This window comes from Drosophila kikkawai, chromosome X (genome assembly GCF_030179895.1).
Source record: "Drosophila kikkawai strain 14028-0561.14 chromosome X, DkikHiC1v2, whole genome shotgun sequence".
Lineage (NCBI taxonomy): Eukaryota > Metazoa > Arthropoda > Insecta > Diptera > Drosophilidae > Drosophila > Drosophila kikkawai.
The window spans coordinates 10,068,315-10,084,962 of record NC_091733.1 but is presented as its reverse complement, the minus strand read 5'-3'; the positions used below and the strand labels follow the sequence as shown (position 1 = coordinate 10,084,962).

Genomic DNA, 16,648 nt, shown 5'->3' with positions numbered 1-16,648 from the left:
CGGCCATAAATCAGGCGACTCTCTGGGGGAGGGGGGGAGGTAGAGGGACAACGACGATCGACGATGATCATGTACAAAGCCATGTTGTACATGGTACGACTTTGTATTCGGTTTGCAGTTGTCAAAAATTCGCACATTTTTAGCCCCCCTCCTTAGTTTTTATAATTTTTGTTGTATTTTTTTTTACCAGCGGTCGATTGGCCTCCAAAAAATGCGTGAGTGCGTGTGCTTTTTGAGTTGTCATTGTCATGTAGCCGGCAATTAAAATTGGTCCCCTTTTGCCTTCGCATCCGCTGGATAGCCACCGCCACCACCCTCTTGAGGAGCCCCCTAAACCCTTTCGGTACCCCCCTTTTCGGGCCCGGGGGCAGCTGTTAAATAATTTATGAAGTGCGTAAGGTTTCTGTCGCGCATTTCAAGCAGTTTCAGCTTTTTTTTCACTTCACTTTGAATCGCCCAACTCTGGCCAAATATTTGCGCATCGCTCACGCACTTTTTCTTTTTAAATTTTAGGTTGAAGTAACAGAAAATACCCTATAAAAAGGGGTATGACACAAGCAGAGAGAGAGAGAGTTGGGAGAAATAAATAATAATAATTTATATAAAATATTTTAAGAAACATTCAAGGAAATCATAAAGAAACTCGCTTAGGGAAAGAGATTTCCTTGGAAACTGACAATGATAATGATAATGTATTAATTTATTAAATAATCAAAGACTGTAAATTAAATTAATTAAAATAATAAATTTATTAATTATACATATATATTTTATTTTTAAATATATTTATTCCAAGAGTACTAAACCCGTTCGTCTTTTTCCCAACTTCCAAAGTCGTTTTTGGTCTCAAATCGTTTTGGTTTTGTTTTGTCAGCCGGAAAATATTTGGGCACGCAGGTTTTTTTGTTTAATTTTTTTATGGTTTTTTTTTTGGTGCCGCGTTGCGTTGCTCATTAAACATTTTGGCCAACTTTTGCGATCTGCATGCAAATGCCGCTGATTAGACGGGGCGCCGAGTTGGCCATTAATCAATGGTCGAAAGACATTTGCGTCCCGGCAACAACACGAGCCAAGTGAGAACTGGAGCGAGTTCAGGGCACTCAATGGCCAGGGTCCAGAACCAAAAGAAACCCCCAGTAGCTGGCAGAGACCAGACCTGGCCAAGAACTAGACCCCTCTTCCGGATCTTCTTCTCGGTCTGGTATTCCCCGGCAGAAACGGATCACGAATGCTCGCTCAACCTTGGCCAACAGTCAGCCAAGGCGGAGGGTTGTCCCTGCATGGCAAATAATATTAACTAAATGGTAAATAAATATATATAAATAATTTCAAAATAATTAAATAATTATTAAAGAGTATAAAGTCGAGATGAACCTAAGAGTAAATTATTTTCTTCGAGTTTTATTTTGATATAATTTTCATTTAATTAACTTTTCTTCAAGTGTAGTGGTGCTGGGGGAAGTGTTAAGCTTGCGGAAAAGGGAAAGAAGAGCCTGATTAATTATGAATTGAGTGTCTGAGCCACAGCCGCCGGTTGCCTGCACTTGCACTTGTGCACTTTCATGCACTTTTATGCGGCACTTGTTGCTCCTGCTCCTGCTTGCCCCCTTGCCTTAGCCCCCTGCCCCTGCTCTTGCGGCACTTTTCATATTTTTACGCTTGCGGAGTTTGCCGGCACACAGACAGGAGGACAGGAGGAGGGGCCACCCCGGCAAGGGGAGGCATTCGAGCAACAACTTTTGTCACGCCACAAGTTCAGCCGGGGAGGTCAGGAGCGGCTCTAGGAGTCACCAAATTCGATATAAAAAATACTTAAAAATGGGTTTCAAATATAACTTATTTATTTATTTAAACTAATTAGTTTTATTGTATTTAATTATTATTTTTATTTATTTAAACTTGTATTTATTTAATTTAAATATTTTTTGAAATGCTATTTTTTTTTTATTTTAAAAGGCTTTAAGTCATTTCCAAATTTTAAGAAGAAAATTAGCTTCCTTAATTAATAATAAATATTAAAATAAAATTTGACAATCAATATTTTGCATTAAAAAATAAAGAAAGAAGAATTAACGAATTAAAAAATATGAATTCATAATAATAACAATTGTAAAATATTGTTTGCATTAAATATAAAATAAATAAATATAAAAAATATTAAAAATTTAATAAATTAAAAAAAAATGTATATATAATAATAAAAAAAATATATATAAATAAATATAAAAATGAACTGAAAACACATTCTATATTATAAATTCGTATTCTGTGCGTCTTGAATCCGCTCCTGGACCTCGTAGATGCACTTGCCACTTCACTTGCAGGAAGTTGCAACTTGGGGCATGAGCATGCACTAATGCTCAGCGGCACGTCCCAGTGTCTTTATCATATAAACGGTGCGATTTAAATTAATAATTAAGGCGCGCTCTGTGGTTGTGGTCTCTTCAGTCTGCCAGTCTGCCAGTCTGCCAGTCTTCGGGTGAGCCATCTGCAGGTGGATTGCAGGTGGATGCAATGGATTAAGCTTGGCCACCTTTGATGCAATAAATCAACGTGAACATTGGTCTTGTCCAGATCCCCAGAGAGTGTGCTCAGCCAAATGAGAAGTTCCTCATCCCCGGGGGGAGAATCTTGAAGCCGAAACTAAATCCGAAACCATTAACCATTAACCATTAGCCAGGTCTCTAAAAATAGAGCTAGAAGTCAAAGTTCTCTTAGGGAACTTGTATATAAATTCTCTCATCACAAAATATATATTCTTGAAGCATCAGAACTCTCACAATTTCAGTTAACTTGGCCGCAACTGTCACTGAAATGGGTCTAAAGCGATTACACTAATACTAAATTTACCGTGCTCGCAGTCGCTTTTAGAGGAGACACTGCCAAAGACCAGACCAGATCAGGCCTAGTCCAATCTCTCATTTCTCGAGATCTACAAGATGCTGATGATGGATGCCCTGTTCAACAGTCTGCTGGTGGTTAGCTCCGGCTATGCCATGTACACACTGCATCCCTTGGAGACGCCCTATGGCTATGCAGTGGCTACCCTGAGCTTGGCCCACGGCCTGATTGGGGTGGTGCGAGCATCCCAGAACGATGGCGAGGAGGATGAGTGCAACCGCATCCGGCTGATCACCAATGGAATGATGGAGATTGTGCCGCTGCCACTGACCAATATCGAGCTATATTTGCGCTCACCCAACCCGAGTCTGGCCCTGCCCCACATGTGCTTTGTGGTGCCGCTGGTCTATGATATGGTGGCCAAGATGCGGGACAACGAGGATCATGCCACCGAGACGCTCAAGGAGCTGACCCTGCTGGGCAATGCGGTCTCCCTGCTGTTTTTGGGCATTAACCAGGCCAACCGGCTGTATGGTGACCTGGCGGTCATAGCCTTCCTGGGTCGCTATGGTTCCTCGGTCCTGGACTACTACTGGGAGGGCCTGGGCTCTGACTTTAACCTGCTGGCCCATTCGCTGTACATCATTCTGATGACCATTACCCTGTCGGCCAAGTGAGCAACAAGTGAAATAACAAAATAAATACTTGGTAACTGCAAAGGGGAGGTCTTTGTTTATTAACTCTAATTTTATGTAATTTAAGAAGTTGTATTTAAGACCCCGTCTCATTCAACCCACAAGGCCAACATCCCCATGGTTCATTGGCTCTTTCGGCTGCTCAATAAACTTGCAATTAATGTTGGCAAATTAAAATGCAAAAATAAACATTAATTGTTTTGTCACACTCGCAGCACGACCAAAAAATTAAGTGTTGCCGCCATCTATATCTCTTCTTCGTTCTCCAGTCTCCATCCTCCTCTGACATCTCCATCTCCATCTCCAACTCTATCCCCAAGCCGATCTCCATCATCGCATCCAGAGACTCATCCGGAGATCCAGCTGGGGATAACATTTTAGCTTCAATTTACAACGTCAACGATTCGGAAACGAGCCCAAATGAGCTCAAGGCACACAAAAAAGGGAACTAAAACGCAAACAAGGATAAAATGCTTGATTTAAGATGATTTGCTTTGTGTTTCATTGGATTTTCTAAAATATATTGAAGAACAATAGCAACTAAATCTTAATCTATATATATTTCAAACTTGTTAATTGACTTTTGCTATTTTCATTTTAAATATTCTAGTCTTCAAGGACACTCTTCCTTCTGGACGTAATGCTGCCTACTTTTCGGGGCACTAAAAGGCGCGAACCTCGGTGGCGGATTGCTAATGAAACGGCGCCATAAAAGCGACTAACAAATGTGCGGAAAAGAGCTGCGAACACCGCAGATGGGCAATAATTTATGCATTTTAATTAATTGCCAGTTGCCTGGGATCTCGTTTCCCGTTTCCCAGCTTTTATGATCTGGTCTCTGGAATGGAAGACGATCCCCGAAGGGCCCCCGTCGTGGACTAATCATGTCGTCATTTGCATTTCGTTGAAACCCAAGGGGTTAATGCCGATGCAACAACAACAACACCAACAACAAGAATATTAACAACAACTGAGAAATGTATTTGTGCGCTTAAAAGACGATCCATTTATTTTATGAATCAAAGTCGAAGAAGGAAATATCAGAGAGATAATGCAAGACCAGAAATACAGTGGGGAATCGAAAGGTATATACTTTCTATATAACTGAAATATAAAAGTAAAATCTATAGAATCTGATTTAAATTAATATAATATATATAAAAAATGTATACTCGTACATAGGTGCGTATACTTAATAAATAATTCTAATAACTGCCAGGGTATACATACATTTTAATAAAGTATATTAACTAATTTAAAGTATATTTTTGTTATTCTATCGTTAGGAAACTTATTTTGATTATTAAAGGTTATTTTTGTGAATATATGTAAGTGAATATTAAGTATACAACACGTTGCGTATACGTAAATCTAAACATTTTCTTTATGGTCTTTACAACATTGAAGTAAAAACCTTCTAGATGAATAGATTTTTTACATTATTTTAAAGATATTTTATACATATTTGTAGATTTATTATTACTTAATGTGTGTGAATTATTAGAAATCAGGAATTGTGTTCAAACTGAAACAAATGTGTAACCTTAGAATGCTTAAAAATGCAATCTAGAGATACAAAAAAAAATGTTACATATTTTTTTCTAAATTTGTAAATGTATTTTAAACAATAATTTTAAATATTTATTCCTTCACACTACAATTTTATTATAATATAGAAATATGTATCTTTAGAAATAAATATTTAAATATTTAAATACATAAACATGGCTATATTATTATAAATATTTATTAAACCCTAATCCATAGTAAACTATGCTTGGTTGGTCCACCCTATTGATCTCCCACTGTCTACACTGCAAGCTGTAACCGCAGAAACATTTCAAAAATGCCAAAACAAAAAAAAAAAAGAAAAAGAGAAAAATATAAGAAAGAAAGAAAAATAAGGGAAGGCAAAATAGAGAATGCGAAAATCAACAAACCGCATGAAGCAGCGAAACAAAACAGTAAACGGAAACGGCGAAAACCGAAGAGGAAGCAGCCGAACAAACAAAAACAAAATACGAAAACCGAAAAGCGCGCGCTGGAAATTGCACGCGAAATGCGCCGGCGCAGCAGCGTCGTGCTGCCCGTGCCCTCTCTCGCTCGCTCTTCCCCCCCCCCCACGGACGGGGCGTGACTGCGCTGCAAGTTCAAAAACCTGCAATCTGCCGTCTCGCTCGCTCGCGTCTCAGTGACTCAGAGCGTCAGTCGGTTAAAAAAGCCGGCCGGCATTGTTTTTTTACTCATTTTATTTTTGCATTTATTTCTTTTTTTTCTGTCTTGCTTGCTGCCTGGCGCTGCCTTCTTTTGCTCTTTTTCCCCTGTTTATTAAAAAAAAATAAATAAAAATAAAATAAAGACTACGGCAGACAGCGGCATCGTTAAGCGAAAAAAAAAATATAAATAAATATAACAAAAAGAAACAACGATGCATGCAAAATGAATGCGGACGAAAAGAGTGCGAATACTGCTAATGAATGCGAAATGGAACACAGAGACAGAGGGAGAGAGAGAGAGACCGCAAATGCAGGCGACGAGTCAAAGGTTATAGCACCGGTGAATATCCTGTAAAAAGTTTTAAATAGCCAACTTTGTAGATTATAATATTTATTTAAGAAATTTGGTGCATTTAGTTTTTACAAAATATATTCAATTTCATTTATTTAAAAATATAAAGTTGAAGATAGGACAAATTCAAAAAAAATAATACGGAATTTTACAATTTAGAGTTCATTTCATATATTTTAGATTCATTTCAAGCTATTTTTATTATACAAGGGGTGTATAAGCAACAACTAACTAAACTAACTTAAAAATATACAACATTTAAAATAATTATTTTATTAATTATTTTTTGAGCCTACCAAAAACCCTATATACCCCAACTGGCCAGGTAACATTCGCCATATCTTTAATGAGCGTTCGAAATGAAACGGTCAAAAGCTGAGAGGCGACGCCAACGCAACCGGCATCTTTCGATATATGTACATATATGTACAAGTACTATATCTTATATGCGGCTTATATGTTTGTATGTAGTATATATCGCGATTTGTGTACTTAAAAAAAAAAATAAAAAAACTGCGCTTGGGAACCGCGAACCGCGAACTGCGACTTTTGGCGTTGCTGCGCCAGCGCATTCTTGTTGTTGTTGTACGTGATTTGTTTACGAATCTTAACAAACTGTGTACACAAAATGTTTTAAATTACCACGAAAGGCGTCGTCCGTTCAAATAAAAAAAAAAATAATAAATACAACAACAAAACCTGGGCTCAGAAATCACAGCTCTTGCCATCTATTTGCACTGGCCAACGGACTAAATCAATAATTGCGAAATGATCGGCATCTGCACTGAGAGAAAATTTCCAAAGTTTGTTTAAGCTAAAAAGATAAAGATATCAAAGCTTGGTTACATAGCTGTATTGAAAAGGAGCGACTCCATTTAATCAGTAACAAATGTAGGGCAGGGTAACAAGGCTAGTTTTTAGCTAAAACAGGTTGGGAATTTGAGTGAACCAATCTAGAATAGCGCCCAAAAGAATGCAATATATTTTTGGTTATTTTTGTTTAATTTAATAGTTTTAAAAGCCATTTCATCAGTAACAAATGTAGGGCAGGGTAACAAGGCTAGTTTTTAGCTAAAACAGGTTGGGAATTTGAGTGAACCAATCAAGATTAGCGCCCAAAAGAATGCAATATATTTTTGGTTATTTTTATTCAATTTAATAGTTTTAAAAGCTTTTTTTTAGAAAAGATATGCATGCATAAATTTGTTTATATTTAAACCATCTTTTTCTTTTCTTTATATTAATATTTTTTACAGTGTCAAAAACCCGTTACGAACGCAGTGACTCACACACACACCCACAGCTGTGTGTTGTGGCGTGGGAGAGGCCAAAAACTAGAGCTGCATTCGTTACCCGAGGCATTCGTATTGGGTGACGACGAGTGATTCACCAGGAGGCCAGTTCGCAGAACTACGAAATGCAGCTAAATTGATTGTCCGATCACGATGCCGGCAAATGGCAATTGCAATTCACAATTGCAACTGGGCAAGTGAATGGGTCTTAAGTGAGTAGGTGTTTCGTCTTTTATTTTTTTTTATTTTTTCTTTTTATTCAGGTTTTATTTTGCCGTGTGTAACGGTCGCTCGCCAATGGTTGTGAATGGAATGGAAATGCGGCATTGGTTTCATTTTGTGGGTCAACTTACGTGTACGATTCTTGATTTATTTACTACATTTTACTAGATATTTCAGGGAAGTGATAGGGGGATACTGAAAATCGCAGATGGTATCTTATTTTTATATTTTATTGTTAGGATTAACAAGGTGTTAGTATATTTAGATGGTACAACCATTTTTTTTTTATAAAAAAATGCATTTAAATTAATGTAGGGGTTTTTTCTTGAAGTAAACTTGAGGCTAAATACAAAATAATTATAAAAAAAGCCCACTTTAAACTCAACATACATCTAAAAATTAAATGCAATTAACAAAACTAGTTATTCTTAATTTAAAATATTTTATCAATTATTATAAACTATTCTAAATTATTTAAAAATATACAAAATTATAAGTCAATCAAAATATGAGAATATAAAAAAACTACTAACATCTTTTTTTTATAATAATTAATATATACATATTTTTAAGTTTACTTAATAGTTATTTACATTTCTGACAAGGAATGTACATATTTTCATATGGCTTTTATAAGCCACAGTTTTGCAGTTTTTAAGCCCTAAATTTATTTTCTAAAAACACATCTCGCGAACAGGATGCTTTTTGCATGAACAAACAATGAATCACAGAAGGTGCTTTCTGAAACAGATTCGCGCGAATTGTTGAATAAACAACAGAGCGAAATGATTCTTAGAAATTTCATTCGACTTGTTACACGACTACCGGATGACGAATCACAGAATCTAAAATCTACTACATACCCTTCCCGTGATCTTTGGACTCTGGTCAATACAGATATGCCAGAACCTAGAGCCTAGGGAAGTAGAAAGAAAAACTATGGGGAAAATAAAAATAAAGGAGAAATGAACTGAACTGCACTGCCAATTAGCATACGAGTTAAGGTCCGGGCAATAAGAAGTTGTTAATTGCGATCTTGGCTTCGCTGGTTTCGTGGCTGGCAAACATTTCCGCAGCTCATTATGAGGGGCTCGTTAACGAGTGAACACTGTGTGCGTGACAAACTAGGAAGTTGAGCAAACTGACACCGAAAAACTAGTTGCTAAATTAGTGCAAATCATTTGCATTGATTAAACTTAATTCATATCTGAATGCCTATTTGATTTGGCCGCCCAACAAATTTCCATACCCAAAAAAAAAAAAAAATGCACAGAGAAAAAAAAATAAAAAAGAAAATTAATCAGGAAATATATAAATATAAATAAGAAAAATAAATACCCCTAAACAGATGTTTAAAAACAAATTTCAACAGATTTTGATGCCTAACAAAATGCATTGCATACTTTTAGACACATTTTTTTAAAGGTTTTCAAACCTCTAGATTATATATCTTTCACATTTTTTTTCCTAGTATTTAAGGTATTTATTTTTTTAATCCATTTATAATTTGTATCTCCCTGTGTATACATCTTTTTTGGCGAATTCACAATGACCATGACGTCATGAGATGTTTGGGGAACTTGGAACTCGGCCTGGGATGGGCCGTCCGTGCACCTGTCGCCAGGTTGGCTTATAGATATAGTTATAGTAAATATATGCATGAAAGTCGCCGCTTCGTCATTAGTTGACCAGAGAGTCGGCAGAAACGGGTTTTATTCCGTTCGAGGGGGAAGCTGGTCTGACGTTTTATAGTTTTATAGTTTTTGAAAGATGGCCAGTTTTTTTGTTGTATTTTATTATTATTATTTTATTTTTTATTTTATTTTTTTGGCCATGCATGCATATTCAACGTCTGTGTGTATATAATTACAATAATAATCGTTATGGTTATGCATTAATTAAATTAGTTATCTCGCCACGATTGTCATATTAAAAATTCTGTCGGGCCGACTTTGGTCCGACTTGCTTGGATTAGTTTCTCTTTGAGACGAGACGAGACGAGCCTCCCTGGCAATCAAATTAACATATTATATGTCTGTAATTTAATGGTCTGCATTGAGGTCTCATTTCAGAGTGGCAACCAATTTGGCAAAGAAAAGAGAAATAGTTGGGCCTTAATTTCAAATAAATTATTAAACATCTCGAGTAGTAATTTTTGAAGTAGAGAACTCTTGAATTTCTGCTCAATTCGCTTATGAGGTATTTCGAAATTTATAGATTCCAGTTTAAGCTAAGTGATGTGACTTAAAATTAGCATTTTTAATTTTGTTTTAAGTTGATTTCTGTTTGATTAAAATTGTTTTCTTTGATTATTTTAATTTTATAAATTTATTTTTGGTTTTTCTGAAGTTCTTTTTAAATAAAAAAATATAAATAGGAATAGAAAATAAATGTATTCTTATTCAAATAATTATTTAAACTAAGAAATGTTAATAAAGAATAAGAAAAGAGGCAGACTTAAGGCTTCTTGGTTAGATTTTAAGAATAAAATCCTTGATCCTTGACTAGAATTTATTTAATAAATTCGTAAAAACTTAAAAATATTATTGTTATGAATAGAATTATTTATTTTTAGTTTAAACTAATAAATATTTGTAAATACAAATAACAGACTTAAGAATTAGAGGTTCAATTTTACAAAAATTAATCTTGAATTAGATTTTATTTTATAAATATTTAATAAATATTAATAATAATATTATTTATTTATTTAAGAATTATTTAACACCAGCCTAGGCAAATAATAGTTTCTCTCTTATTTAATTTAAAAATAATTATACACTCTTAAAAGTAACACTAAAATGTGTTAATTACTATAAGTTATAGCCATCCAATTTCCCCCTCTTCGAGGAGAGTTTCCCTTCATTTCTCTTAAACATTTTTCGCATTTGAAAATTCCCACTTGCTTTCCCGAATTTTCGCCATACTTTTGGACCCCTCTATATATGGAAATCTGTATACTCTATATCTAAGATAGACATATACGAGTCTGTTCGCCTAGACGTTACACAAATGTCGCCCCACCGATGTGTCGTCTGACACATTTTCCACGTCTTTTTTTCCCCCCACTTTGGCACTTTCCACTCGCTAGCACTTAAGAGCGGCAAAATGTGAAAATGTGGAAAGGCGGCAGGCAGCAGGCATTTTGAAAGGCATTTTCAGTTGTCAGTTTTGTGTGTCGTGTCGGGGGATATAATGTAGAATAATGTTGAATAATATAGAAAATATGATATGCGTCACACTGCTGCTGCTCAGGCTCTCAGCTTCTCAGCTCGACGATCGCAATCAAAATTTGCTGAAATTCAAAACCCGAAAATGCAAAAGATCGAGTCGAGGAGTAGACAAAGGACTCGGGCTCATACATACGTATACCTGTAAGCCAGGAGTACTCGAGAAACTTAGCTGAAAAGGACAAGCTTTCTTTTCTTTCATTCAACAACAAACAATAATCAAAGCGTAATGAATGGGCTGAGAAACAAAAAGATTCAGATTCGGCGAAAAAAAGGTGGTTGAACCTCCTTCTTTTTATTGTTTGGAGCTTGTCCTTGTCCCGGAGAAGTAGGTAACCGAGAAAAAATACATATATAATAAATAAAAAGAAAAAAAAAATAAATAAATAAAGGAAAGAAGAAGGGCTTCCTTTCAAGTACAGTCCCACCAAAGGGCTCGTCACAGGCCACTTGACGGCCTGACGTGGCGAATATTTGCCCTGGTAGCCATTAATTTGTCTCTGGCAATATAAATTTCTATATAGTACTATTTCTATTTGGAGTGAAGTCTATCGCTAGATTAGTCGAGTGCCAGACATCCTATCGCATTCCGAAAGAGACTGCTTCGCGGAGCTTCAACATTTGTCACCCCAACAGTGGGAATTGTGATGAAATAGATTGAAATAAATTAAATTAGATTTTTAATTACAAGTTAAAGAGACTAAGAAACATTTAGGAGTGTTAATAAGCAAATAAAATCATTAAAATACCTACATACAGTTCACTCTCTCGAGGTTTCACTGTGGGACAAACCTCAACCTAACACTTCTTGTCGAAGGAGGACTGGGGATCGAAAATGGAATTATCGCCCCCCTCGATCTGAAGTGTAAATATGGTGGCACCAATGTTTATGGTAATGGCCATAAAATATATATGAAATTAAATTTAAAATAGTTGACGTGTCGTCGCGTCGCCTTTTTTTATCAGTGAGTTTCCCCCGAAAACTAAACACAAATATTTTCTTATTTACAGTCCACGGAATCAATGAAGTAGAAGTAGATAGTAGGGGTAAATACCCAGTTGTACTTACCCATAGAGTACGAATTTTTTATATTTTTTATGAATAGTTTAGTGCTTGTTTTAATTAAATATTTTCTTAGTATTTAAAAGCCAGTCTTAGAAACGTAGCTTTATGTTATAGTTTTCTTTTTAAAGTAATAAAATAACAAAATTACCAAACAAAAAATAATAAAGAAAGTAATCATCAGTAGGTTGTTTATATACATATTCTTTCGTTATATGGTATACATTTATTTGCTAATTATGTTTAATCAAGAAAACATATAAATGTATACATATTTCTAGAAATACTACGTTCTAGGAAAAGGTTTATGGTTTCTATGGGCACTTCCCAAATTTTCTATTATAAGTACATATTTATTATTCCCGGAATATTTAAGAGTCTTCAAAATAAATATTTTAAACTTATTTTGTTTATTATAGAATACTTTTTGAATAATCAACAATATGAAATATGCCGAGAAATAAAATTAATAAATGTTTAAAATATATTAATAAAACAATGCAAATATTATATATACTATTTTTATGAAATATTTAATAATTTAATATGTGTATGTAATTTATTTGTTGTTAATTGTTTTCATATTCCTGAAAAGCAACAAATAAAATTAAGATATGTTTAAAAAATATTAATAAAAAAATAAATAAATTATAAAATAGTTTTATTTAATAATTTAATATGTGTATGTAATATATTTGTTGTTAATTACTTCTAAACAAGAAAGCATATTCCTGAAAATTCTTCCATGTTCATGAAAAAGGTTTATGGTTTCTATTTAATCTTGTTGATAGTGGCTGCCTTATTTTCTTCGGGAACTATTCCAGGAATATTCAAGTGTCTTTAAAATATTTTTGAAATTTATTTTATAAGTTTAATAAGAATACAATGTAAATAATATCATATTAATAAAATAAATATACAAATAAATATGATTTTAATATTAAAAAAATTCATTTTAAATACTATATAGTATATGTACATTTTCCCTTTGTACAGAAACTACTGTCTAGGCCAGACAGACTTTCCGACATTTTTCCCCTTGCACTTACATGACGCAATAGCAGCCCACTCGAAATGCTAATGTTCCTGGTCTTTATCGAAGAGAATTTTTATTACCCTAGATGGTTGGAAAAGAACGTGCAAAATCAGGAATTCATTGGGTGACCATGGGGGCCCCATCGACCATAAAGCGTACATACATACGATCGACCGGAGGGGCCTATGATGATGATGATCATCACCTTGTCGGTGCCTCAGGTGGCCCACAGGTGTAAATGCCATGCCTCTCGGAAGGTGCGTGCTGCGGGCAGGCAGTCAACTCGTTTTCGATTTGTCAATTTTTATGTTTTCACTGTTACGTGTCTGAATTCCGTGATTTTCGTGGCACTGATTTTGAGGTGTAAACCAGATCTTGTGGCCCTAGAATCGACCTTTTGATAATATACCGCCCGAGCGAGACTTAATGCGACTTCAATTTCATTGTAAATTTTAATGTAATGTAAAGGTATGCCCAATTATCGTAGAAAATATGTACATATGTATTTATAAAATCGTTACTCAAATGTTCTCCCCTCTCTTTCCCTTGTTGCTCTTACCCAATTCAGCCCTAATTGTAATTGTCTGGATCGCTTTCAGACGGCAGGACGACCCTTGTAAGATTTTTTTAAGCAACAAAAGTTTCCCTTTTCTTTTTTTTTCATAATATACTCTTTTGCTTACAACGCAAATGCCAGGAGCCCCCAGACATAATTGTTAATTTCAGTTTGAATACAGTTTAATTGATGCGCATAATTGACCCTTGTCAGGGGCAGACAAGTCTCGAGGTCCCCTTTCACCCCGACAAAATAAAGTGCAAAACGGGGTGTGTGCAACCCCTAAGTGTGTTTTTTAATTCCAAAGGGTTTCCCTCTCGCGTGCTACCAAGGATCCCCCTAGGTGGTGCCACTTTCCGCAGACCCTCTTAGCGAGCACACCTAGCAGATATATCTCCAGTTATCTGGGGGTATATCTGAAGGGAGTAATCCTTAAAAGAGTCATCAAGATTGAACTAAATAAATATTTGGGGAAATATTTGAAAAGCTACAAAGCAACAAGTAAATGGGAATACTTGTTTCTGTGTCCTTTTCCCTCTTTTGAATTCTATTAATATTTCCTTTTCTTTCCTGTTGAATTGCTACTATAAATAGGTTAATATGCAATTAGCCACGTGTAAACTTCATTAAATAATCCCATTAGGCACCCAGTCCACTCTTAACCTGTTGCTAATTTGTATTCGTAATTTATGACGCATTTGCGCAGCCCTTGATGTGTCCCAAGGCCACCCACGCCCACGTCCACCCAAGGACCTTGCTTGCATTCTGCCTGCATGCACTTCCCTCTCTCCTTGTCTCTTTCTATGAGATATATATGTATATCTCTCTCTCTGTCTCTCTCTCCACCTACACATGAAACAACACAACCTGCCACCTACACAGGGCATACATACCTTGTCCAATTATTTTCTACATTCAACGAAAATGTCCTGTTACTTGTATAAATTATAACAATCAATTTTTTAATTTAAGATACATTTTGTGTAGTAAAAAAAGTAAAGTAAGAAAATGTTTTGATAAATCCTAGCATTGTTGTGAAATATTTAATGATCTGTTGAGTTAACGGATTATCGAAGAGGAAGAGGAGAGTTTTTAGGAGATAGCATCGATTTAATCAAATTCAAACATATATATTAGCTATTTTAAAGTTATTTTTAAGTTAGGGATTTAAACATAATGAAATTAGTTGAATATATTTCATGTAATCAAACTTGTTAATTAAATTAAACAAATTCCATAAGCCCGATTTTGTAAAAACTATTTTAAAAAATGTTGTAAAAGTACAAATTTGCATATTTATGCAACGAAATTTTCGAAAATAATATATATTAGTACACATTTGCAGAATTTATAATAATATTATAAAAACGTATATATTTGTTTGCAATAACAACGACGAATGCGTATCCTCACATTCTAGAAATAAAAATATCAAATATTTATAAGTATTATATATATATTATATTATATATTGTATATCATATTAATATTATATAATTTGTATACCTTTGTATAGTGACCTTTTCTAAAATTTAATTGAAAACAAATTGTTTAATTTAATCCACACCTCTTTTCCTCGAGTGTACCCACCCCCGTGCAAGGTCCAGAGCTATTTATAGCACCAAGATGCGACTCTCTCTCTCATCTCTCTCTCCCCCCGCTCACTCTCTCTCTCTCTCTAAGCTGCGCTCGTGCCTAGCCCTTGGCCACCCTTTTCACAGGGATTCTGACGCGCTGCAATCATCTGGTTCTATGGTGTAATGGTTAGCACTCTGGACTTTGAATCCAGCGATCCGAGTTCAAATCTCGGTAGAACCTGCCGCTCTACCTTCGATTAATATGATTCTTTTTTTTTTTTGCTTTTTCTATTATATTTTTGGTGTTGTTGTTGTTGGGTTTCCAAATTCTGTAAATGTATGTGTGTGTCAAGAGTGTCGCTTATCGGACGTGGATGATTGACAGCGGTTTGGACCCTCTGCTCACTTTTATTTGCTCATGATGTTCGTGACGATGATGATGATAGTTAAATAGTGAAATGGAAATTTGAGGGGGGAACAGGGGGAACAGCGGGGTGTATTGGTCAATAGTCGGCACTTCATTGGTCATTATCTCGTTAATCAAGTCGACAAACTTGTTCGTTTATTTGCACAATTGCCATAGGCCACCCCGGAACCGAACCCGTACTCGGATCCCCATTGAAATGATTTTGGGACTGATTTGTTGTGTATTTTATTTGTATTTATATTTATTTTTTTTTATTCGTGGCTGCGGTGTGAATTTGATTTGTGTCACGTGATATGTGAGCAGGGAAGAGAGTGAGGGGGGAAAAGTCGAAATTTGGAAGGGAAATGGAAATGGAAACGGGATCGGGTTTGGGTTTGGATTCGTGTTTTTTGGGGGTAAGAGATATGACATGTTGTTGTCCAGGGAGAAGGGTATCGAAGAGAGGGTATCAATGATCCAGTATCAGTATCGGTGGTAAATAACTCAGGTACACTGGACAGTATGATTTATTTATTATACAAATTTCTATTTATTATACTTAAGGTTATATTTGTTCTTAATGGAAATCAAAATATTATATAAATTCTAATTTGAGAATTTCAAATACAAGTATTTTCGAATTGAACGGTTTTTTCTGTATACTTAGAAAATTCTTGTATTAATACATTTTTAATAAGCCTTTTAGTCCTTATACCATTTATTTTTTATTAAATAATATAATATACATTAAATAATAATTAATTTTAAAAAAATATATTATTAAGTTTATTAATTATAATTATTAAATAATATAATAAAATATATTATTAAATAATATAATACCATTAAAAAATTCTTTTAATAAGTAATTCTTTCATACCATTTAATACTTATTAAAATAAAAAAATTTAATTTATATTTTATAAGATAATTCTTGTATTTATAAATTTTTAATAAGCATTTTAGTCCTTTTTTACCATTTAGTATTTATTAAATAATAAAATATACGTTAAATAATAATTAATTATTAAATAATAGAATTTTTATTTATTATCAATATTAGCATTATTCTCACCTTAGTTTTATATTTTAAAGTATCTTATATTTAAGCTTATAAACCCTAGATTCTAAAGCCAAAAAAATATATGATATATATTTTGTA

At 34.6% G+C, this 16,648-nt stretch overlaps 1 protein-coding gene, 1 long non-coding RNA gene and 1 other non-coding gene across 3 annotated transcripts; all 3 read left to right on the top strand.

Moving 5' to 3' along the window:
* The first annotated feature begins 2,775 nt into the window (after positions 1–2,775).
* Positions 2,776–3,558, top strand: LOC108085761 (uncharacterized). Its single transcript, XM_017182502.3, has one exon. It carries the CDS (start codon positions 2,940–2,942, stop codon positions 3,516–3,518), a length of 579 nt encoding a protein of 192 aa, XP_017037991.1. The 5' UTR covers positions 2,776–2,939; the 3' UTR covers positions 3,519–3,558.
* A 2,386-nt stretch (positions 3,559–5,944) lies between these two features.
* Positions 5,945–8,009, top strand: LOC138929265 (uncharacterized). The gene is made up of 3 exons (XR_011445676.1): positions 5,945–6,092; positions 7,361–7,608; positions 7,660–8,009. It is a non-coding gene; the product is annotated as an uncharacterized lncRNA (long non-coding RNA).
* Positions 8,010–15,249: 7,240 nt separating this feature from the next.
* On the top strand, positions 15,250–15,321 carry TRNAQ-UUG (transfer RNA glutamine (anticodon UUG)). Its single transcript has one exon. It is a non-coding gene; the product is annotated as a tRNA-Gln (tRNA).
* Positions 15,322–16,648: the final 1,327 nt, after the last annotated feature.